Source organism: Neopsephotus bourkii, unplaced genomic scaffold (genome assembly GCF_033783945.1).
Source record: "Neopsephotus bourkii isolate Nb327-2 ecotype Australia unplaced genomic scaffold, CSIRO-AGI_Nbou_v1 NB_1658, whole genome shotgun sequence".
NCBI classification, from domain to species: domain Eukaryota; kingdom Metazoa; phylum Chordata; class Aves; order Psittaciformes; family Psittacidae; genus Neopsephotus; species Neopsephotus bourkii.
The window spans coordinates 282835-308769 of NW_026902132.1; the positions used below are offsets into that span (position 1 = coordinate 282835).

Genomic DNA, 25935 nt, shown 5'->3' on the forward strand with positions numbered 1-25935 from the left:
TAACAACCTGTGGACTTTATTATATCTGTAGAGCATTATAAAAATATCATCATTGTATACCTAGCAAATAAGCATCCTTCATAGTGCCTACTTAGCATTATGCTTACCTAGATGGATTAGAAATACACCGTTTTCTCAATATCAACTAAAAATACACTGAATTAATCAAGTACTATATGATGCCCAGATTCAGCTGGACTTCTTGTTCAGCTTTGTAAAACTTTATTTAGTGAAAAGTTTTTTGACTGCGCACTATCTTTAAATCCAGTAATACAAAGACTTCATACCCCAGTTTAATCCATTTTTTGCTATTACTCCATTTCCAGATTAAAGTCACTATGTTTTTAATAAGTTATGTAAAATAAAGCCAGTCACATAATAAAGCTGAAGTAATGGCTAGCAGTCTTTCTAGTAATGACTAAAAGAAAAAACGTAAGCTTCCTAATGTTTAATAAATAAATGGAATAAAAATTATCTTTTCTTTTTATTCTGAGAAAGACAGGAGGATGAACTCCTCAAAGAAAAATGAGTATTTCTTCAATGGCTTCTTTACCAAGATTTGTAAGATCCCATGAAACTTATTAGCAGGCTTTGGTCAAGAAGTTCATTCCTCACAGTTGAACTAATTCCTTTTCTCGTAAAGAAGATGGTGAAAACAAAAACAAATACAGTCCTCTGAGGATGAAACTTCTATATCTCCTTCCTCCAACACCTACTAATGGATTTATGAAATACAGTGGCTCTAACCGGCAGAAATTTAAATAGAAATAAGTATTTCAGTAATAGCTTTAAATTGAAGTATGCTTCATTCTCAAACAAATGCTTCTAAGGATACTGAAAATCTGACATTTGAAGGAACAGAGTCACAACAGTAACAGTGTTACAACATTACAAAGATGAGAAACAAATATTAAAAGGGCCTTTCCTTTGAGTACTGTCACTAAGCATTTACAGAGTTCTTCATTCAGCCTGTGTTAGTCAGTTCACAGTACAATTTAAAAAAATTTCACTTAGGTGGAATTTAAACTGGGTTTTAGCCCAGTTGGACTAAACAGCAAATTTTTCCCCAGAACATCTTCACATTTACTTTTTTATTTAGTTGTTATTACTCTGGTAAAGGCAAATGGGAAAAGCAATGCGGGATTGCAGAGAAGGACAGGGTGAGACAAAATCAGTTGCCCAGAGACAAAAACAATGACCTTTCAAATCAGGAGAATTTTATGTTCTGAATTAAAAAGCCACTGGTTAAAAAAATAATTGTGCAATTTCAATTAATGTAGGAACAAATTCTGCATGCTTTATAAAGCCCAGGAGTCCTTTATGAACTTCAGTGAACTGGCTAAGTTAGCAAAGTCTCCACCTGGTGTAGGGAGGATGGGACAGGACAGAATCTAATCCTCTGTGTATGGCTGACTGACTTACAACTTGCAAACACATATTATGGAAATAAGGCGTATGCCTCATACAGATGACTATAAACAGAATTACAGTTGCAAGACTGGTGAGGAATCCTGAGAACGCCAAAATTTCAGGTATTCAGGCCTCCCCAGCAGCCAACTTTTCAACAATGAAACCACTGCAGTAACAGATGCCAAAGAAATTGTCATCTGTAAAATAAATCTGAAAAACAAACATTAAATAATGCTTAAAAAAAGTATGAAATCCCTTCCACAACTCCTCTCACTGCAAACCTTTTCTGGCAGTTGAGATTCAACTTCTTTCTTCAACCTTCTCAGCAAGAAGGGTCGGAGCACTTTGTGGAGACGACGGATGATCAGAATAGTTTCTTCCTCATTTAAGTCCACCTACAGAAGTTTATAAAAGTCACTACAAGGCAACTCAGTGTATCAGGAAATGTCTTCTCTCACATGAAAGGTTAAATATGGGCCATAGTTACTTGCATGTTACAAACAAACACATTCTGAGTCAAAAAGGACACTGACATTAAAATTTTCTGGCATTATAATAAAGGTAGCTTTTAGTTAAGTTAATTCCCTAAGTACCAGGGAGAGTTCAAACACTAATCCTTCTGTATAAGCTCCTTTCTGTTTTCATCAAAGTGTTTTGTTTATGATCTTTAAGAAAAAAAAACAACAAACTGCCACAGTACCCTTTCTCCGGTCATAGCAAATGGAGCGTTGAACCACTGTTCAAAGGTGCTACAGCTCTTGAAAATGGTTGGAAGGAGGAAATTGAGAAGGGCCCAAAGTTCAGGCAATTTGTTCTGCAATGGAGTCCCAGTCAGCAGTATTCTCCTAGGGGCCACATAGTGAGTATTCAAGACCTGAGTCAGTTTGCAGTGATGGTTCTTCATTCGATGACCTTCATCTACTATCATGTATTTCCATCGAATCTGCAAGAAGAAAATTTGGCAAAGTCAGAGCAGGTCAGACTTCATCAAATTCCTCTCACCACGTATAGAACAGGAATATTTCAAGTCTGAGACATTAGTCATTCCCATTTCTGAGAAAAGCCAAATCAAGCATTAGCCAAATACCAGTGGCTTTGCAAGCTGCAAAACCAGAAATGCTAGACATATTGAATCTGATGCTGAATTCCAACTTGAATTGCAACAGCAAACAGCAGATTCCTCCCACTTCTGGGAAAGAGATTAGAGTGACTGTCTCTTCAAGGCCAGAATATGGTTTATAGAGGAAGAAAGCAATCACATAAACTCCAAGTAAACTTGCCTGTAACAAGAACCTCCCAGGATAAAAAAGCATTTCAAAGTAACTCCTTATAAAAAAACCCTGAACTTTGTTTTGTATTCAGCTAAGGATTCTGTTCTTACTCAAGGACAAAGAACCATAATTGCAATTCTCTCATCTTAGTTACTGGATCTTCAAATAATGTTTCTGCTTCTTAATGTGAAAACTTAAATGCAATCACAGCAGGTGTTGAGAGTTGTTTCAAGCTCTCCACTGATACTACAACATGGGCAGTCAACGTGCCACACTGACCATGTAACTAGGAAGGTCTCAGTTTGTACTTTCATAGGTGCTAACTAACTGCATTTCTCAGGACAGGCTGAATGGCATAGTGCTTGTCCTTGCTATCTTTTACCAAGGCAAAAACTAGAGGGGAAGACAAGGTCTACAGTCTCAAACTGTTCTCAAGTGTTCAGAATTACGCTAAATAAATACACTGCCTTTGTATCAGACATTAAAAATGAGTGATCTAAATATGCAGTATGTAATAGAATGAAATAAAGTGAAAATTAAAAACAAAGGGATAGTAAAGCCACATGGTTTCTCCATACAGCAAATACCTCCTTTGTTTTGTGTAGTACATGAAATAGGCTTAGAGTAAAGTAACTTTCTAATGAACTCATTACATTTGAGGCACACCTGCTGACGTTTAGTGAGCCTTTAAGAACCGGGCCATGTGTAGTAAAGAGTCTGGATACTGAATTCATGATACAAGTAACTATTTAATTGTTTGGGTAAAGTGACCATATAGCTGGAAAGGCTCTAATCAGATTGAGTTTCAGGTTGGAAATACTGGAAAAACATTGAAGTCAGTCAGGACTGCAGATTAGGTTAAATGCCATTAAACAGAAGGGAGAAAAGTAATGTTTTTCTAAGGACACGGAGGTAGACAGTACTGACAGAACTGCACAATGGAATCTGTCTCCCAGCCACATTCAGGAAAATCCTGGTGTTTATAAGGAGAAAAGCTATGATTGAGAAGTCAATTAATAAACAGAGAAATGGAAAAGTAAATGAAAGATTTAACTTTCATTGAAAAGCAGGACAACAACTCAGAATTTCCCTGTAAAACAAAAATGTGTTTTGTATTATGCACCATCTAAAGGTGTCTTGAAGGTCTTGCTGTTAAGATATGACAGTCATTACCTTAGCAAGGATATGTTTGTCCTTTATTATGTACTCATAAGTAGTTAAAAGAACATTAAATTTTCCACTTCGAAGCTGAGGAACAAGTGAGCGGCGCATTGCAGGTGTGCCCTAAAAGAAAGAGACATGAGTAGTTACTCTTTTAATGAAGAAAATAGATTTTTATGAATTAGCAGACATAGCACAATCACATGAACCTGTAATCCTACACTACTAAAAGCAGTATATCAATTCATTTTAGGCTTCTTAAAGGTGCCTTCCCTAAATGTTTGCTAGACTGTAAAGCTCTGTTCATGGGGCACCAGAGACATGTAGCTAGCAATCTAGTCTCCTTACAAACTGCTTGGCCATACCACTACTACAGTAGCTGAACAGCAAACTATTCAGCGATGTATAAAATATGAAGTAGTTTTCATTTTTATTACTCCCACCAGAAGCCTTGCAATGTGATAATTATGATTTTATTCTGCACTTCACTATATGAAAGTGATTACCATTCATTAGTCTTCTTAGTATGATTAACTCACTGCTTATTAACTGATATACATGACAGAGCTTCACGAGCAGTTTAGAAATGCATGCAGAGACAGAGGAAACCATGGCTCTATTCCCATGCCTTCAAGAATATAATCATATGAAAAGCAAATCAAACCTTGTAAGATATCTTCACCACAGAAGGAGCCCATTTGTCAAATTCATATGTCCAATTTGATAAAGTCCTATCATAGACATTATAGAGAAAAAGAAATATATTTAATCATTTGCAAGTCAAACTTCATAAATGTATCTAAGAGTCTACCAACTTTTCAACACATTTCACGTAGTCAACCCCCATAATTAACAGTATATTAAAAAAAAAATCACTTTATATACTGTAATAAAATGAAAGTATCTCTGAGAAGGGAATAAACAGAAAAAAGTGTGAAACTCTCAGCTCGTATTTAGGAACCTCTTTGGAATCAATTCAGAGTAATATTTTACAGGCATCTTTTTATATTGGAACCTATTAAGGGTAAGAAAAATAACCCTGAACAACAAAACAGATTTGCAAGTTATTTTATACTGCTTATCATCCTCCAGCAACTGACGTTACAACTTTTCAAATACAGTCTGATGAAGTTTGTAACAAGCTTCATCAGTCTTTTATCTGAGCAGAGCTACTCATAGCGCCACCTAGTGCTACTATGCAGGTCTCTTTTTGCACTGAGTTTCTGCTGTTTGATCACAACAAATACGATTTTATGGCTAAGCTAGGTGCTATCATGATATATCAGCAAAAAAAAACCCCTTGAGGTGTGTTGGCTGCTCGCTTATTTTTTTCCTTACTGGACCTGTGACGGCAGCACTACTAGCTATTAAGAAAAGGCAGGGAAAAGAGACTTTTAAAATGTACAGGAGAATGAAATTTCAGCCCCTTTCTTTTAGAAATATAAAATAAATCATTACAGAGTACTTATATCTGATTTTACTGTCCCCATACGAAATGTGTCATTAGAAACACCTTCCCTTTATTTTTAACTGTGTTTTATTTTACAGCTCTTCTCCCAGCCTTCTTTTTTTTCATACTAGAACTCATCATTTAGTTTCATACAATTAGGCACAGCTGTCGTATTTATATTAGTCAAATAGTTACTACTGCAGCAGAGCCAAAACAGAGGATACCTCAAAAGAAATCAAAAGAGATGGCCACAAATGAAACTTAACTCAATCCTACAACATATTTGCATGCTCAGGAAATATGGGGGACAAATTATATAATGAAAGATCAGGAACCTCTGCACATCATTCAAAGAAAATTAAGTAAACAATTCTTCAATATCCTACATCAGTTTTACAAAGCCTGACAAGTTTTCATGCAGCTCTCCAAACCACTAAAACCCACACATCAGCTTTGCAGGAAGAAAAATGCATTAGAGGAAATGTATAAAACAAGCATCATCTTGGAAAGTTAAGCAAAAGAGGGCAGCAAACAACTGCAATCTGGACTTCTGACTGAAGTGTGAGAGTATCACTCCTCAAGGCTACATCCAGGGCTAGTTATACAGCACTTAAAAAGGTACTCCAGTGTCATTAAAGCATCATTACTTTATATCAGATGGGCACTATTTGTTGAAAGAATAAAGCAACAAATTTTTAGTATCACAAAGGTGAAAGGACAACTACACGCATGTAATATTAAAGAAGCACTAGCTCCCTCTTGTGGCCTCAGAGTGAATTACAGTAAATTCATTACGTTTGCTAAGAGTGGACAGCGAAACTGAAGGCAAAAAAGTGCTTTATCAGCTTTCTGGTCACCTTTTTCAGTGTCAGGCAATTACCTGGGAAGAAATGATCAAGAAGCCACTGAATACATGCTCTGTGTAATCCCACTGTGCTCCTCGTATTGTCATTACATGAAAAACAAGTGTGTCTTCCAAATAAACCAGCACACAATGCTTAGAACGGTAACAGCAGAAAGAGATCCTTTACTTACGAAAGGGGAACAATGATGAGATAGGGGCCGTTGAGTCTTTTGTGCTCCATCAGGTAAGTGATGAGTGCAATAGTCTGTATTGTTTTTCCTAGTCCCATTTCATCAGCTAAAATTCCATTCAGATTGTTATTATAGAGTGAAACCATCCATTCCAGTCCTTGGAGCTGAAATCAAGAACAACAGTTTCAGTTATTTAAAGCCTACACAAATATTTAACAACAGACAAAGACTTCAGAATATATTAACCCCAACAATAACCAAGATTCTGAAGTCTCTGTCTCTTTAGATGTTGGATTTCCTGTATTAATACTATATGCACAGGCACCCCTGCTTATCTTAACACCTTCTCCCCACCAAAAAAAAAAAACAACAGAAAACAACAAACAACAAAACAAGATAAATTTCTGGTAATGTATGCTACACAAAAATCTGTTTCGCAGAGCCCATAATAAGATCTAATCTCATGCACAGAGGTTTCTTTGCACTGCATACAAAGCAACACAGTCACTCACACCTAAGGTTTATAAATACATAACATTGCAGGAATTTTGTCTTCTATTTCAACACTGACAAACATTAAACTTTCTGTGTAAATTCATGCCATTTGCCTGTGTCACCAAACCCACCAAATCTGCAAACCATGTACGCCTCACGCTTCCCAACTGGAACTCTAGTATGTTAAGGGTCTTTCAGCACACATTCATATAGTGTCGCTATTCATACCTTCACAGACTAGGCCCCTTTGTCAAGTTATACCTGGTACATAAATTCCTAGAGCTGGAAGGAAGCCAGATTACTGTAACGAAGAAGTGTCTACACAACAATGTTGCTAAAAGCAACTGACTCAAGATTATTCCCTCGTCACACAGACTTTCACATATGGGTGTATTACATTACTCATGCAAGCTTCTAAGATCCAGACTTCTGCTGTGTCTTGTGCAGGGAGAGAGAAGTAAATGAAAAGCCCTCATAAAGTTCAGAGAGAAAATAGTACATACTTAAAGAAACCTTCTGTTGTCTTTGTGAGAGAATATTCAAACCAGTGTTTCCAATTTACTGGCTTTAGGTGCATGCTAATTTGTATTTAGGTATTAAATACCCAGGCCAAGAGCTGACCAGAATTTGTTCTGCAACCGTATGTCCCATCTACAAAGCTTCAGAACTGCTAACAGGAAAACTGTCTTTTCTACATCACTGAACTTTTCCCACTGACACAGCCAAAGCCAAACCTCAATGCTCCTGACACAGAGCTCCTTAGACAAGTGTGCCTTTTACCTTTTGGTACAATATCAGTACAGAGCAGACACAGTAAAAAACAAATCTATGCAATCAATTGTTAAGGTATCACACTGAGCAGGTTAAAGGACCTGCTCTAACTGGTAATCCCTGTGAGTATCTGTAACTCCATGGACTGAATTATTTGCATAGCAAACCACAGATCTGTGTAATTTAAGAATATCTCTATGTTCCATAAGTAATTACAGTTCAGAAAGTAAAGGAATTATCACAATCTTCATTTTCCATCCATGAGCACTTTAAGCCAATATGGCCATCAAATTAGCACTATGCAAATTATACACTACGCATTTAGTGTTAACAGACAATGAATCAGGATTATGCAGTGAAGAAGTCTTCTGACTGCTTCTGTTGACTCCACGTTTCACTGGGTACAACATACTGACAATGAGGCAGCAAAAATAGAGGGTGACGTAGCTGAGGAAGTTGCGTATTTCTCTATATGGTCAGATTCTATCTTGTTTTAGTCACTGCATTATCAATGGTGACAGCAAGTTATTTAACTTCTCATGTTCAAAATAGATCCCTGAATATTGTATTTTCCCCCCCTTTTTTTTTTGCTGAGGGCTCACAGTGAAACACCTGGAAGTGCCAAGGTTTCATAACAGAATTCAAAATCTGTTTTACTATGAACAAGTAGAATCAAGGGACTATTCAGTCTGGAACAGATCTCAAGCAGTCCCTAGGCCAATCCCCTGCCCAAAGTAGATGCATTCTTGAAGCCAGGTTCCTCATGGCTTTATATGGTTAGCAATCAAAAACCTCATGGGCAAAACCCCTCTGAACCCCTGCTCCACAGTAGCACTGTGCCTCTTCTGCACACCCAGTCTGAATTCGCTTGTTTCATCTGTTGTTTATAGTCTTTTGTTTTCTCACCATGTCTCAAGTGAAAAGCCCAATATGAAAATACCAAAATGGCTTTAAAAGAGAAATCATCTTAAGTCTTGAATTTTAAATTATTTAAACAAGTTACTGTAATAGACAGCAGTGCTGAGGAGCATAGGAAGCAGTGGCTGTAATCGTAATGCGCTGCATTTAGGAAACAGTTCTCCAGTTCTCTGCACACAGAAATAGATATACATCTTTATGACAACTTAGTGATTATTAGTCTTAATTTTATGTGGATATAGAAATAAATGTTCTGACTGCAGAAAAGATGCATATTCTTGGAGTTTCTTAGAAAGCTGCATAATAGCAGAAGTGTTGAGAATACGTACCAAGGGCATTTTCAATCATACATGCTTATGTCTAGCCTATGTCAGAATACAGAAGTTCCTGCTTACTAAATCCACTGAATGTCTGTAAAGAATGATACATCAACCTCAACAGTAAATTATTTTTGTTTCCGAAGTTTGCCTCTCACTGCACTGAAATACTAGGATCTTAATTACAAGATAAAATCCTAGACTTTTAAATATTGGAAGAACAGAAATACTGTTAATCAAACACAAATGAAAACTATAAGAAAAACTGAAATTCCACATCAATGAGAAGGACAGCAAAACCAACATATTATTAGCCTGCAATTAAAAAGGGAAAAGTTATGGTATAAGCAGAAAGGTGATATCATTATTCAAGCAGTTGCATGAAACATTATTTGTGACAGTCAACTGTCACTGCTTTGTCCATATAATCCCAAATTCTAACCTATTAGAGACCTTGTATTTCTTAACAAATTTTCAGTTTGCCACTCGAAACAGCACATTGAAATGCTGAGCATATGATATGATTTCTCACCTGGTAATGTTTTAGAGTACCATTAATAAGTAGAGAAGACTGCTTTTCCACTCTCTCTGTGATCGCATGAGCAACAGTATAATAGGACTGAGATCCTCTAGCACTATACTGCATGCTATATTCATCATCCACATCTTGTTTGGCTGTCCTGGAAAGCAGGAAAAGAACTAGAGTGAATTACCATAAACAAACTGTTTTTTTGACCAGGGCTCATGTATGTATTTCTAAAGAAACAGTGTAAATCCCCAACTGTGTCAACTACATCAAATGGTACAAGCTACTTTAGAAATAGTACACAATTAATACCAAATGGTTGTGTTCCTCTTCCTGCAGATGTTAATGACAGAGAAGCTACCACAACTCACTGTAAAATAGAGCAAGCTAATGTTGGGAAATGCCACTGTAAGAAATCACAATTCCTAACAAAAAACAGCACCTAAAGAACACTCACTCAATGATTTGCTTTGCATCTTTCTCAGAAACTTCCTCACTGTTAGGATCCAAGAGTATCTTCTCATCTGCTTCTAATCTGCTTGATTCTTCTTCATCATCCTACAGAATACAGAAAAAGAACAGGGGTGCTGGGAAGTGCAACAGCTTCCTACATCATACTTTCAATTCGCATTCACATATTGGTAGCTTTCATTGGTCAACACTTTATGCAGAAACTTGAATCACAAAGTTTGATTTACACCTATCCTACAACAGAACTGCACTGCAGAGTAATGGAAAGATAGTTTTTGAGACATATTTACCAAAAGGAAGTCTTGATACTTCAAAATAAGCATTTTCCCCTTTAATGATCGTACTTTTAAAAGCCTTACTCTGTCTACTGTGTTCATGGAAATTATTCCAATACCATGTATATCACATTCCAGATGTGTAATAATTTACTAAAGCTTAAAAACCTGCCAAATACAGCTGTTTTAGGCTTCTAGTTTATTAACTTTTTCAAAACAGACCACATTTTTACTTTTCTAAAAATAACAATTTGTCTTCTGCCTACAGTTGTAACGGATAACCAAGAAACTTAAAATCTCACTTATGAAGCTGAACAGAAGGCTACTCTGACTTACGCAAGTATATTCTCCTAAGAACAATTTCCCCAGCTCTAAACAATGCTGATGCTAAAGAGACTGTGCTAAAAATGCAGGCACATCTCTTTTAACCTTCCTCCTAGAAATTAACATGTATCAGGCCCACCCATCCCTTCATCAACAGTGAAAGTCTTATAGAATTACATTAGAAATAACCAGTCCTACAAAGGTCTACTACCTTAACATCACACAGTCCCATCAGTTTCAGTGGTCATTTGGTTCACTACTGTAAAGATTGCTAAACTTGGGAGATATGAATTCTATACCTAGTTCTGCTACTAGCCTGTTGACTGAACATGGTCTCTCTACTCTTCAGCTTTCCTCTCCTTTAGAAAGTACTTGCCTGAAAAATACTATGTAAGTATCAATACTGATTATTCACAGTATCTAACATTATGGCCCTACAGGTTTGTGATCTTTGTGTGTAAATTTAAAAGTCTTTTTAGAATTTTTTTAGTATTTAAAATGCTAACTCAAACAAGCCTACCGTGAACAGTCAGAACTTAAATCCCTGATATAATTCCAAATTTTTAATAAATATAACATGCAAATGAATAACTGTGTAATTCAGAATTGCCAATAAAACCTCCAGTGTATAACGTTAAAGATCACAAAATCATAGAATGATAGAATTGTTTGAGTTGGAGAGGACCTTGAAGATCATCTAGTTCCAAGCCCCCTGCTATGGGCAGGGACATTTCCCACTAGGCCAGGTTGCTCAAAGACCCATCCAACATGGCCTTGAACACTGCCAGGGATGGGGCAGCCACAGCTTCTCTGGGCAGCCTGTGCCAGTGCCTCACCACTGCCAAGAACTTCTTCATAGAATCTCTAACCTAAATCTCCCCTCTTTGAGTTTAAAGTCATTCCCCCTTGTCTTCACAATACATGCCCTTCTAAGAAGTCCCTCTCCAGATTTCTTCTAGGCCCCTTTTATAGGCATTGGAAGGCTGCTCTAAGGTCTCCCCAGAGCCTTCTCTCCAGGCTGAACAAGCCCAGCTCTCTCAGCCTGTTTTCGCAGAAGAGGTGCTCCAGCCCTCTGGATCATCCTCACGGCTTCCTCTGGACTCACTTGAACAAGTCCAAGCCTCTTGAGCTGAGGCCCCCAGAGCTCAGTGCAGCACTGCAGGTGGGGTCTTACCAGAGCAGAGGGAGAGAATCACCTCCCCTGACCTGCTGGTCATGCTCCTTTTGCTGCAGCCCAGGATATGGTTGGTTTCTGGACTGTAAGCACACACTGCTGGGTCATGTTGAGCTTCTCATCAACCGACACCCCAACAGTCCTCCTCGGGGCTGCTCTCAATCCAGTCTCCACCCAACCTGTAGCTGCTCCTGGTACTGCCCCAGCCCATGTTCATGACCTTGCACTTGGCTTTGCTGAACTTCATGAGGTTCGCATTGGCCACCTCTCCAGCCTGTCAAGATGTCTCTGGATGCATCCCTTTCCTTCAGTGTGTTGACCACATCGCAGAGCTTGGTGTCACTGGCAAACTTGCTGAGGGTGTATCACTCCCACTGTCCATGTCTGTCTAAGTCTCGGACTGATAAAGATGTTGAACAGCAGCAGTCCTAATAATGACCCTAAATACATTAACTTCGTTCAGCACAAAGCCACAATACAGTCTTAGTCTGACACATAATTTTAAATAGGAACCTGCCTATATTCTCTGGTTCATGACTACTAACAGTCAGAGAAAAATACTTGCTTTTCCTAAACCCAGTTACCAATTAGGCATACAGCATATAGAAAGGACAACTGCTATGAACTGAAAAGAATTAACAATTCACTTATTTTTCCTGATTGTATTATTCTTAAAACACCTACATATGCACCTGCTATTGCTTTCCTTTCCTTCCTTATGAAAAAGAGGAAAATACCACATGAAGTACTTGGGTTTTACTGTATTACTTGTCACAGTATTTTTTTTTTACAGACACATACCTCCTCCTCATATTCAGATCCACTTTCATCTTCACTGTCTGACCTGGGAGCAACTTCATAGCTGTACAAAGATGACATAAGGATTATGAGTTACAGATAACGAGAGGAGTGGTTAGATTCAACAGACCTACTCAGTTTACAGGCAGTAAATTAAAAGAAAGAAAAGAAAAAGGAGGAAGTAAGAGAAGCCCATTAAAAGTATCAATGTAAGTAGAAAAAGCAGCCTACTTGTATGCTAGCTACTTACCCAGGGTTCATTTCCAGCCAAGCATCCAGCTGACTTGCTTTTGGTGCTTCTGGGCCAAGAAGAACTTTGCCTGTTTCAGTATGAGTCACTTTGACTGGAAGGTCACTCATCTGACTGCTCTCATCTATGGGCTAAAATTTCAAATGCAATGTTATTCCATACAGCAACTGAATTTTATGCTTGTAATACATAATTAAAACAACTAACAGCACCTTCGAAATTCCAGATCTGAACAAGCAGTGAAGTTTCACTATTAAAAGCCACACCTTACCATGTGACTATCAAGCAACACTTGAGTCACACTTTTATGTGTGTAACACATTTTACATGACATCCACAAATACACCACAGTATTCCAAGTAAATCAAAGACAGCAGCATGGAAAAGATTACACTACTGCTTTCTATGAAACAAGACACAAACTATGTATGCTTATAGGAATTTAATCCTGTTACTCACACCAATGGAGATCTGTAACAAAAATCCATATATTGACCCTATGGCCTTTTCTGTTATATGGAAAAATAAGGACCTAACAATTTAGCTAACTTTTTAAGTAAGAGATTTATTGTCCTGACTTCTTCAACTAAGCTGATAAAGCACCTGCAAAACCAAAATCTTTTACTTATTCTGGTGCTCTAACAAAACCAGGACAACATAATTACTTTTTCTGTTATTTCTTTGCCCTGTTTAATCACAGATTTTCTACTTTAAAAACTTCTTGCCCTCTACTACTGCTTCTGCTGAAGAATCTTGTCCTAATATATATATATGTACGTACATATATATATATATATATATATGACAAGAGTAATTCTGAACAGCTACGAATACAGTGACTGCCAGTGTATAAAACTTACCCCATTTCCATAAATACTAAAGCTACAGGAATGTTATATGCATGTTCTTCGTCCAAGGATTCTGCTGTAACTCTTAAACTACATCAGCAAAACTATCCCTTGCAAGTATAAAAAAGACCAAAAGTAGAACAATATATACAATTCTAAAGTCCTCACTTAAAACTAAAATGAACAGAAATACAGCATTAACAGAATACCTCTTACTAAGGCAGCATATGCTCTGCTACTGAATGAAAAATCTTATTCAAAGAGTGACAGAAAATTTGCTTCTGAGTAAGAAAGAACTTGAAGATGTCTTAAACCATCATAATACTATAGTCTGTTCTGTCAGACTATCCATGTTAATTACATGCAATGTCAACAATGTATTTTCTAAAGATGAGAAGCTAGAATATATTGTGTTTACAACCTCATTTTAGAAAATAAACTGTATCTACACATGAACTGCAAGAAAACAATTTACTTTTAAGACTGTAACGAATCTGAGGTGGATTCTTCAGCATACTCAGTGATATGAGTATATTACTCAGTATATTTTTCTTATAGTCTTCAGCTTTCTGATGAGAAACAGGCTTTCATAAATGTTAATCTAAATTATTTTTATTCCTGGTTTTAAACAGCTCTTCTTAGAACTTTTTTGGTCATGTTTTCCTTTTAAGCTACAGCAATGAAACAGAGAAGAATCACTAGAAAGTTTAAAAACAGACAAACAAATAAAACAACAAAAAACACCTTCTAAAATTCATACCTCTCCATCAGGACCAAGACTAGACGCCATTCCCTCTGCATTTTCTTCAGCCTTCTACAACAAATGAGGAAGTGAAAAATATCACAGTCAGATTACAAGTATAGAGAGAGTGTTTTGGACCTTGACGTGCTTACAAATTGTGCTAATACAAACAAAATAGTAACTAATTTTCATGTGACTTACTATTTATTTCCTCTGAAGTGCTTTAATCTCAGTATCAGAGGTGTTAGCAAGAATTACAGATTACATATTCATGCACGCATTTTTATTTTGGGTGTGTACACAAGTTTTCCAGTCTGACAACTAACTAGAAAGGGTATTTTGGGAATTCTTTGCACTACATCTCAATTAAGTCTAGGTCACAATCACTTAAAGTGAAAAAAAAAAAAAAAAACCAAACAAATATATTAAAGAACCCTTGAGTTCTTAACTGGAGTAAACTAATTTTTTTTCTCCCCAGGCACCAATCAAGACTAGTAATCCAGTATCTTCCTCAAAGCCTGTCCTCATTTACCCTGTAATAAAATGTCATGATAATATGAAAAAAATGAATGCTGCTGGTTCAGAATTTTCCTAAAAAATGCTGATAATGAGCAAGAAAGGACAGAACACAACTGCTGTCACAGTGTTGGGTTTGTAGTGCTACAGCACGGTTCTGTTTTGGTTACCAGTGGTTACGGATCAGAATAACAAGAATAGATGTCTTAAATTGTGTTTTACAGATAAACAACTTCAAGCATCATTAATATGTGTGATAAATTTTGATAACACAGTTGTTTGGTTGGGATTTTTTTTTTTGTAGTATATTTAAGGAATAGCTGTACTTCCTATTACTGAGATGATCCTTAGTATTCACTTCAGAAATGTATCTGTATCCCAGAGAAAAAAGATGAACTAATCTGAAATTTTATTCTCATAAGAATATAGGGTTCACTGGGGTATTACATAATGTGAGCCTGGCAAAGACAAGAAGTACTTCTTCACCACCATCTATTTCCTCACTGCCATTTCTAAGAGAAAATCCTATGAACATATATACTTCAGCTAAACTGATATAGAAAGAGGACTGTATCACAGACATGGACTGTTGAAGGAGTTAGTGTTTTTCATCAGAGCAGTGCATTTACTCCACACACTCTCATTCAGGATTATCTCCAATGTGAATTCTGTACATTAAATAAGGTCTGCTCTCACTGGTAATAGAGTTAAGAATCCTGCTTAAGTTACATCTTAACTTTGTTGGCAGTGGACTGTTCTGATGTTAAGAACATACTCTCAACAAGTACAGATGTTTTGGTGAGGAACAGGAGAAAACATGGAGCACTTTTTATACCATTAATCTTCAGATTCGGATTTTTTTTCTATGCTGGTATTTATTAGCATATTTAGAGTGCTGCTTGTAAGCCATATAAAATATAATGTTTATATTTTTATCAGTAATCAGCAGCAAATCAGGGATGGAAAGGGATTATAAAAAGCCTCTTAACCATTCTGCAAGAGATGAAAGGTACTCAGAGGTCCCCAAAGTGGCAAATCACAACTCATGATTATTTCACGTATGGAATTATTATTTTAAAAAAGCAGTTTTCAGTTTTCGTAAGTCCCTCTCAAAGGGTCAAATATTTCATTTGGAGAATTCTGAAAAGCCAATTAAATGTCAGGAATGCACAATGAAAAATACTACTGGCAGAAACCCCATTTACTGTAATACTCCTACCCAAGTTCTTTCTCTCCAGCTGTTTCCAGTGATTCACAAAAGGGACTGAGCCAAGTGTAGAACGTGAAGGTCTAAAAAAGTTACCCTGTGTGAAACAGCTACATAACCAGACTTTTTCCATTTTCTTCTTACAATGTATTATGGATCCATTGGATCCTTTTCAAATACTTCATTCCTAATTTACATGTCTGGCCCAATTTTACCTGTAGGAAGTTTATCATCAAAACAGTATTAACAGCACACGATTTTGTAATCTTTGTAATCCTACCTCCTTCCCACATTTCTCTAGATTTAATGAGGACAAATTTCTTATGTATTTCACTGGAGAGAGACAAGTTCCCTCAGTGTTAAGAATCTGGCAGTGTAGATGATTTTACACACTTCAGTATGTGTAAGACGATTAGGTATAACTACATTTATCAACACTAAAATTGGATTTGAAAAAGAGATGGTCTAAAAGTACCAGCTGTAACTACTTGCCTTCTTTCTTCTCCTTCTCTTCTTCTTCTCTTTGGCTGCTTGTGCCTGTTTATGCTCCCATACCAGGTTAGTCAAGTTAGCCACATACTCATCGGTCTGCTGTAATAGGTAGGCCAGGCGTCTATCTTTCTTTTGGTCAATTAGTTTACGGTAGCCTTCTTCATCTTCAGCCTAGCAAAACAAAACAGACATCAACCATGACAGATATGCTTCCAAAGAACCACCAACCAATGCAGTAATTGTGTTATTTTAGCTAGGCTACTATGATCTGTGTACAGAAAAAACTGACAGGTAAAGAACTCGTTCAATTGATAGCCCAGAGGGTCATACATTTGTGTTAATGGGTTACCGAATCATAAAATGGTTTGGATTGGAAGTGACCTTAAAGATCATTGAGTCCCAACCCCCCTGTCATGGCCAGAGATACCTTCCACTAGACCAGATTGCTCAAAGCCCTGTCCAACCTGGCCTTGAACACTTCCAGGGATTTGGCACCCAGCACTTCTCTGGGCAACCTGTGCCAGTGCCTCACCATCCCCGTAGTGAGGAACTTCTTCCTAATGTTATACAGAAATGGCTACCCTAGAATTTATAGTTCTTTCACTTACAGGTTAAAAGTGTGACATTCACTAACATCATCAGAATTACACATAATCTAGCTACAGCAGTTTTAGATTTACACTTTTTTTGAACAACAGATGTTTAATTCTGCAAAAGAAATACATGGGTGTGACTAAGACTGTATATAATATACTAAAAGGAAACAATACATAATTTCAGCTAAAATAACCATATTCCTTTCTCTACTCCTTACCATTAGTCTCCTCATTCTTTCCTTCTCAATTCTCTCGGTTTCTTTCTTCTGCTCACGCTCAGTGTTGGCATGCCAAGTTGCCACAGCTTTAGAAAGCTTCTGAATTTTCCCAGCAACTGATCGGTGGTACTCTTTAAAATCTTTAGCATGCTGCAATATGCTATTCAGGTATTCCTAGAAAGAGAAACAAGTCAGTGCAGACACTTGGACAAAGCACAAGATTTGAAACTGGGAATATGTAAGTTTTACTCTCACTGTTTTCCAATTGCTTACCATATGATTTGGAGGTGGGTTTTAATATTACAAACGCCAAAGCTAAACAAAGTATTTAACAGAGAAGACATACACAGCAAAGCAAGCTTCATTTCTGCCATGGGGTAAACAGCTAGTAAGTTAAAATACCTGATGCTTCTGCCTACGCTTCCTCTCCTGCTCTATCTTCTGCTGTTTCTCAAGTTTTTCTGTCATCCTGGCCTCCCTCAAAGTCTGACGCTTGCTTCGTTTGTAAGCTTTGGAGTTCAGTGCTGTTTCCAGTGTTGTGTCACGACGCATGCAAGCTACCACCTCTTGTCTTAGCTACCAGTAGGAAAAAACAAACACTTTTTAAACAAAAGGATCATTTTTAATATATGAACAACTTTAAACACTGGTTTAGAAAAATGAAACAGTAAAAGTCCAGAAGATGTCCCAACCTCCTCTTCCGTTCATACTGCAGTTCTGAAAAGATTTAGCATCTATACAGTTGCAGCAGCTATGTCTGCCTCTCTAAACAAATCTCCAGTTGCCACAGGATGGCCAAAATTCTTAATCACTCTCAGTTATTATTTCTGCCTTGTTTACAAGATGCCGCAAATGACTATCTTGCTACAATGAAAGGGGCTTGCCAAAATGTTACATCGTCGAAGTAAAACACAAATGAACAACATACATACTTACTACAGCTGGACCTGAACACAGCTGACAACTCATTTCAGTGCCAGCTGCACAGGAGAAAACAGGAAGAAGTTATGGGAACACTGGAACAGTATTTCTACAGTCTCAGCAGTACAGCTGGGAGAGCCTGCTTCTTTTCATCTGATCTCTGACAAAACTTCATCACAAAAGTGTGCCAAGAGTAGAGGGAAGGAAGACTTGGACACCATGGTACAACTACTGCCAAGGCTTCTGTCAGGAAGTATTTTTCTTGACCTGCCAAATCACTTCTTTGTTCTTCCAAACTAGCTGGAAAAACCAATGGCAAGAGGCCTGTAAGAGTCTGGCAGTGTGGTTTCTTTTCTGAAATTCATTTGCTGATACATGTACTCAAGATCCAATTTATATCTTAGTTATGATCTTGTTATGCATAATTTTCAAAGTGCGGGACACAGTAGAAATCCTGAAAACAGACCACAGAAAAACACCACAATAGCACTAACATACAATTCTTCCTAAAACAAGGGACCCATGATAAATACAGAGCATGCCCAGACAGAGGTGTCTATTGAAATCTGTGCTGAAAATCAGCTTGCAGCATGTCCAACTCTCGTTTTGTCTTTGTGCCAATGACGTGTCCATTATCAAAGAAACAGTTCTATGGTTACACTTTAGGCTGGAAGATAAAGCAGGAAGCAAAAAGAACACTTACACTTTTTTTTTTTTTAACAGAACAAAATAAAATCTAAGTTAAACATTTCCGTGACTTGCTTGTCAGTCAAGTTTGCTGTCATGCTTAGGCTCAGTGCTGTTGCAAAGCCTCTTGCCAGTTTACCCTCTGCTACATGAACACATTTCTATGTGACTTCTGTGAGAACTTTCCTGAAGTAAAAGGTATTACCTGGCGCTGGAAATTCAGTAACCTAAGTGCCTTCAACTCCACTGTAGCTTTGGTTCGTAGATCAGGGGGCAGAGAACCAGGCAAGTTCTCCAGTTCCTGGATTCTGTGAGCAATTCGAGCCTGAAGCCTAAGTAAACAGAAAACTAGGTTAAGACACCAGGAGAAACCTGTAAGCGGTTATCAAAATCATAAGGTAAAAATAAACAATTTAGCTGAGGTGTTTATTTGGCTTTTACTAATTGTTTCTGAACTAACAGGCTTTTCCAGAGATGACATTAGGTATTCTTTTACACTTTGAAAATAAATTGTCAAATACTGAAAATTCCCCTTAGCCCTTCTTTTAATTTTAGCTAAAAGCATACCAATGAAAAGAAACTTGGGAACTTTATTTTACTCATTCTAAACAGGATTCTACTTTCAAGCGTCTTTGATGGGTATTGGTTTATACACAGTGTAGTCAGTGATGGCACAGACAAAACTTTCCTTCATATCTGGAATTCAACTTGCTTATTTTATTGACAAATGAAAGGTTGATTAGTAAAGTATTCATACTTACATAGCTGTTTATATTTCACTCTTCCTTTACAAGCTCCTTTTGCATTCATTTGCAAATTCAAGAGAGAAGGGGAGAACAATGGACAAGCCCAACAGAAGTTTTTGTGGGTTTATTTACAAATAAGTACTTCTGTGAACTGCAAATTTTGCCAAGGCCCTACAATCACAGACCCCAAAACTGCAAGTCATGCAAAAACTGCCTCTAAGTTCAACTGTACCAATGCCCTCCAATATCTCACATGCTTTAGGAAAACAAACAAATAAAATAAAACAAACCACCACCACCACCATCCCCCCCCGCAAATCAAACCAAACCAAAACCAACCACACAAGCATTCCCCCAAACCAGAGAGTCCTCTCTCTCCCCAAAATCAAAAACCTAAAGGCCCACAAAGAGGAAGTTATCTCCCTACACTGTACGTGACTTTCAGTTTTTACTTTTTCTTTACTTTCACAAAGCACAAAACATCAGATGACATAAGGAAAAGGTGTACACTGTTGTTTTCCTGCAATGAGGACTTTGGAATTGCCATGAGGGAAGAAAGCAAGCACTTTCTTATAGACCTTCTGTGCATACAGGGATCATTCTTCCCCAGCCCTTCTGCCCCCTATCATCACCCCAAGTATTAGCACAGTGACATAAACTCCCATGCACTCAACATGTCAGCCTCACAGCTGGAAAGTAGATCACACATTAGGCAAAATGGCTGCACCCAATATACCGAGTCAGAACAAATCAAAATACTAGTATGTCACCCTAACTGCATGCATCATGACTACATATAATCTTAAAGGCAACTGAAATCACTTCTACAGTTATTCCTTCCTAAAACTCCTAAACTTCCTACAAGTATGCTTTGCTTTTTTTTTTTTTTTAATATATATATTGCCAGAAAACTTCTCAAGTTCCTGGAACAACAAGGAGGAGGTATTGCTGCATTACTGCAGAGAACTGAGCTAGTGTACTTCAGAGAGCAAAGAACTGAAGCAGAATTAGGTTTGGGTTTTTATACAGACTGCAAAGTAAAGCAAGGGTTACTTCCCAATATAAGAAAGTTTCATTAAAAGCTACAGGTACTTGTCCAGGTCCAGCTACTTGAAGTGTTTCTCACCATAGCCACCTTCTAGTCTTTAAAGAGTAATGCCTGCAGTTTGTTGGACTTTTGCTCTCTTCATGGAAAAACAACAGTAGCTATTAGATAAACCGAATCCAAAGAAAAAGGTCTCCTAGATGCTTTTTACAAGCACTTGAAGGACATAATCTCATCATTTCGAGGATATATTCAATTAATCTATACAGTTCAGCAATTTATCTCCCTCCATCTAGAAAGTGGTTAGTGCATCTACACAGAGATCTCTTTGCAAAACAAGCGATGTACATCTCTTCCTCATTAACTGGGTGCTCACAAGAGAGGTTATGCTTGCATATTCAAACCTGTATGGCATGGATGCCACGCAATAAGCCATAAAGAGAGATAAGAGACTTTGCAGATAACAGAAAGAAACCCCAGACAACCTACAGGACACCAGCAAGTGTATTTTCTTTAATAAGCACCATAAAGGTGGAAAAAGCCCTTACACATAATAGACCTTCAAGTTACAAACATCATCAGTTTTAAGAGTTCTATTCAGTGAAATTAAAAAGCAGCACTTTATTTTAAAGAAAGTGTTAAGGAGAGTTTTACAAAGGCACAGTATGAATTTTTCGTTCTGGACAGATTTCAAGGAACACAGCAAGTTTAACAGCTCTCTACATATGAATAATTTAAACTTCTTATATTGGTAAGAATTTTAAATACCTAAGTTTCTTTTTATCCACCTTTAGTCACACAGAGGTTAACATCAATTATCATATAATCTCATCTCAAATCAACATAGGCTGCAGACTGTTTCTTGGCACAACCATGTGAATTTGACAGCAATATTAACTGTCAGTTTTCTTTCTCTTTTTTTAATATATGCTGGAGCCTTTTTTTATAATCATATTAAGGCTTTTCAGTGAGAATAAGCAGGCTGCTGCTGTTTCATTAGACTCAAAGCTTTTTCATATCCTGCAATATATTTATAGGTGTATTACTGCTTCTTCTTTTGTATTGGTCTATTTAACACGTGGTTAATGAATAGGAACACTGTACTGTACTTCTAATTGCCTATTTGATAAATTGGAACAAATTACATAACTTACTAGTATCCAGGAAAGCAAAAAAGAATTGCTACCACTGAAAAAAAAAGTCATTTTGTAACAGCAAAAGTAAAGTATTTCACATTTACAATACTGTTCTGTGTGTAAGACACGGTCTAATACGTAAATCATGTACATGAACCATTAAGAAACCAAAATACCTATGCAGTTAACACTCTCCCCTGAAAGACTGCCATGCCCTTGAGAAGTGTGTATTTAAGGGATGTGGCCCAACACTTCGGCAATTAACTTTTTATCCTGTAGCCCATGAGTTAGCATTAAAGTTAGCACACTTCACACCTTTCATCCAGAAACCCATGTTCAAGGTCACTGTCATAGTTGAAACCGGGCCAGCAACTAATCACTGTGCAGCTGCTCACTCACTCTCCCCCCAGACCCAGTGGGATGGGGGAACAATCAGAAGGGTAAAAGTAAGAAAAACTTCTGGGTGAGATAAAAACAGTTTGATCATTAATTATTTTTTTTTTTCATTACTATGAGGCAAAGGGAGAAAAAAAACAGAGAGGAAAATAAAACCCAAGAAAGACAAGTAATGAAAATGAAAACAGCTGCTTACCACCAACTGAATGATGTTCAGCCAATCCCCAAGAAGGGTGCCCCTGCCCACGTCCCCCCACTTTTACTGCTGAGCATGATGACGCCATATGGTCTGGAACATCTTGTTGGTCAGTTGAGGTCCACTGTCCCAGCTGAGTCCCCTCCCAGTTTTTGTGCACCCCTAACCTACTCACTGGGCGCCTGACGAACAGAGAGAGCCTTGACTCTCTGTAAGCACTGCTCACTAATAACGAAAACATCCCTGTATTATCAGCCCTGTTCTGAGCATAAATCCAAAACATCACCCATACAATCTAGTATGATTGTACCTAGCCAAAAGCAGTGGAATTACTGAGTGAACCTTATCTGACATCTTCAAGAACTCCTAAATTAATGAGATTCAAAGCTCACACTTTCCCTCAATAAGGCAGCACACTGAAATTTTACATTTTGGGTCTATCTGTATGTTTGAAGTATCAATCCCTAAAACAACTGTGATAATTCTGTCTTTTCATGAAAATGACAGATTTAAACAGTTTTCTAAGTATTTCAAAGTATAACAGCCCTTTATTAAAAGTTAACTACTGAGAGATCTCAAGAGAAACGTTTCATGAAGGTTTTTCTAGCTTCACTGGTTTTAGGACATAAATATTTATACTGGCTTTTTTTCTACCCCCTTTTTATGAGCAAAGAGTGAATATATCATGGCTCTGTATTAAACTTGCCTATAGTAAAGTCTAGCATTGTCTGAAGCACAAAAGCTGTTAAACAGATTCTTTTAAAACTTTTGTCTGAGGTTACTTACACAGTTTTAAATAATGAAGTATTCTAGAAGTTCTAAGCATTCTGATATACAGTGTTCAACATTAGGAAAACTTGAACCCCTACCTATACACTACCATAAAAAAAAACCCTTCTGCTGCAGAATCCCTGTCAAGCGTCCACCTCACTTACTCTGCCAAGAAGATCAAAGTATTTAGAAACTAACAGATATGCAACTGGTTCTCTGTATTAGTAAATGCAACACCGCTATTTACTGTCACTCCCTCGCTTTCCTCCATTTATGCTTACTAAGACATAATAGTTTTGCACAAATACTGCAATGGAGCAGTGCTGGAAACACAGAAGGAGTAACAATTTCAGGTTAACTGATGTAGAAATGTTACATTATACTGGCCACATGACTCTTGGTTCACATCAGTACAATTCTTCATTCACAGCAACTGTGAAACCATGTAATAGTGTGTTCTACAGGCATTCTGGAAAAGGTGTCAGGGAACAGTGATTGCTCATGCTGAAACAACTATGGCCATTCAGTCAGTCCTAAGGCAAAAAGGGTAAGACTGACAAAATGACCACAACATGTCAATAAATTACTTAAACATTATTTTACAATAAAATTAAGAGCTTTTCTGGGATCAAGGCCTGGATTCTGGAGGTGGTACCACATTCTAAAATATTTCATGGTCTTTCACCTTCAGAAAGTGAAAGTCATTAAACCATTCTTCAGTAAGCTCACCATCCCTTTTGGCTACCTTTCCCTACAAAACTCATTGTTATAGTAACTGGAAGATACATCAGTCCAAGCCAGGCAAATGTGTCAAGTGCAGTTTTCTTCCCCAGCTGATAATAATCAGGAGCACATTTCAGATGCAGGTCAAGATCCCTCTGTCAAACAGATTCCTAAGGTCAACTGTTAATAGCTTTGTGGATGGGAAGAGGGAAGAAATCTAACTTTACATGAAATGTTATCCTCCCCTTTGTAATGAATACAATTTGCCACCTAATTAGCGCACTCAGAAGGCGACTTTTAAACATCATGCTTCCTGGCAAACTTCTGTTTTTTTTTAATAACATTGTCTGCGATCCCCTTAATGTTCTCCCTACTCTGTGGCAGTCCACCCAATCCCATCATCACTAATAAAATTTGGTTTTCCTGTGGCAACTAACTCATCAGCCTTTTGATCTCCACTGTTCCCTTCTAACTTCACTTTTGTTCTGAAAATGTTCTGCAGTAAACTGAGTTCACTGTTCACTACAAGGAGTCTGATTTCCTAATCTTTGCTGTCTGGAGCATCCAAATAGTATGCTAAGACAGCAGAGTCCTTGAGACTGTTTTGCAGTAATACTGCTAGTATGCTTTATTCATGCGCCTTCTACTGTTCCATAGTTCGTAACTTGAGATACAAGTAAATTATGGTTTGGTCTGATGTTTCCACACTGCTCTTTGACACAGTCCCTCTCTGGAAACTCAGTTTATATTATTGCCTCTACGGTAGTTAATTGCAAGAGTTTCAGTTGAGTAAGTGAAAATCAGCGATGTGCACGTGCATTTGAATCTTGTTATTTTGCTTTTACCTATATTCACGTTCTTGGAGTATTTCAACAGGATCCAACCCTTGTGGCTTCTGGATAGGGCTGATGCGATTCTGCTTTTGCTGCAGCTGAATAATGGGTGAAGGCTGTCCAGGTGGTGGCTGTGGTACAGAAGGCCCAGGCATGGCGGCAGCTGGCTGGGCAGCAGTGGGGGCAGGAGAAGGCCTCCCACTTGGGGGTGCCGCAGGAAGCTTCTGCTGTGCATTAGAGACACTCATGTCTGGGGCTTGGCCTGCATCATAAAAAGTATTTATACACAACAATGAAACATGGAAAGCAGGACAAAAATAAAGCCAGTTTCTGAAGACAGAATGTGAAGCTGAGGTAAACATTCAAAATAACTGGAAGAGGCACCCTGAGACAAATTACACTCTGCATTTAAAAAAATAAACTAAAATGCAAGTATACCATACATTACAAGAAGTGATCCAAAGCAAAACAAGACACCTGAAACTTTACGATGAATGCCATTTCTTTTCCCATTCCTGCTGACTTTTAATTCTAGCATTGGAAGAAGTGAAACAGCTGTAAAATTAATTCGGTGTACAATCTAAGTCTGCCTTTTGTTCTCTGTCCTTGCACTGCATAGAAGATGGTATTTATACTCACAACCTGACAATAAGTACCAGCAGGTCTGCTTTTACAGCAGCATGAGAAATAGATAGCCGTATTAAAATTTCTACTCAGAAGTACTTGTCATCTATAAATAGCTTTTTTTTTTTTCCCCACAATCTCCTATTAATTGTATTTAAGTTTTTCAAATACTAGGAGTTAAATTATTGTTTTATCTTACAGCATTCTAATCATGGAATCCCAGAATGGGTTTGGTTGGAAAGGACTGTAAGATCATAGAATCATAGAATAGTTAGGGTTGGAAAGGACCTTACGATTACCTAGTTCCAACTCCCCCTGCCATGGGCAGGGACACCTCACACTAAACCATGTCACCCAAGGCTCTGTCCAACCTGGCCTTGAACACCACCAGGAATGGAGCTTTCACAACCCCCCTGGACAACCCATTCCAGTGCCTCACCACCCTTACAGTAAAGAATTTCTTCCTTATATCCAACCTAAACTTCCCCTGTTGTAAGTTTTAACCCATTACCCCTTGTCCTATCACTGCAGTCCCTAATGAAGAGTCCCTCCCCAGCATCCTTATAGCCCCCCTTCAGACACTGGAAGGCTG

The 25935-nt window shown here is 37.7% G+C and overlaps 1 protein-coding gene across 7 annotated transcripts in view; it reads right to left on the bottom strand.

Annotated features, from left to right (window-relative positions):
• The window catches only part of SMARCA2 (SWI/SNF related, matrix associated, actin dependent regulator of chromatin, subfamily a, member 2), a 138855-nt gene that overhangs the window by 77681 nt on the left and 35239 nt on the right, over window positions 1-25935 (bottom strand). For 6 of the 7 annotated variants that reach the window (XM_061375110.1, XM_061375106.1, XM_061375109.1 and 3 more), the window contains 15 exons: window positions 24732-24981; window positions 19079-19205; window positions 17668-17841; window positions 17266-17439; window positions 16452-16622; window positions 14255-14308; window positions 12647-12777; window positions 12400-12460; window positions 9812-9912; window positions 9361-9508; window positions 6328-6491; window positions 4507-4573; window positions 3855-3965; window positions 2111-2353; window positions 1692-1805 (listed from right to left, as the gene is read on the bottom strand). In XM_061375110.1, coding sequence (XP_061231094.1) covers window positions 1692-1805; window positions 2111-2353; window positions 3855-3965; window positions 4507-4573; window positions 6328-6491; window positions 9361-9508; window positions 9812-9912; window positions 12400-12460; window positions 12647-12777; window positions 14255-14308; window positions 16452-16622; window positions 17266-17439; window positions 17668-17841; window positions 19079-19205; window positions 24732-24981 — 2090 coding nt within the window. Of the gene's footprint in view, window positions 1-1691; window positions 1806-2110; window positions 2354-3854; window positions 3966-4506; window positions 4574-6327; window positions 6492-9360; window positions 9509-9811; window positions 9913-12399; window positions 12461-12646; window positions 12778-14254; window positions 14309-16451; window positions 16623-17265; window positions 17440-17667; window positions 17842-19078; window positions 19206-22392; window positions 22415-24731; window positions 24982-25935 lie in introns of those variants that run through there. The other variant, XM_061375113.1, reaches the window with a different exon arrangement.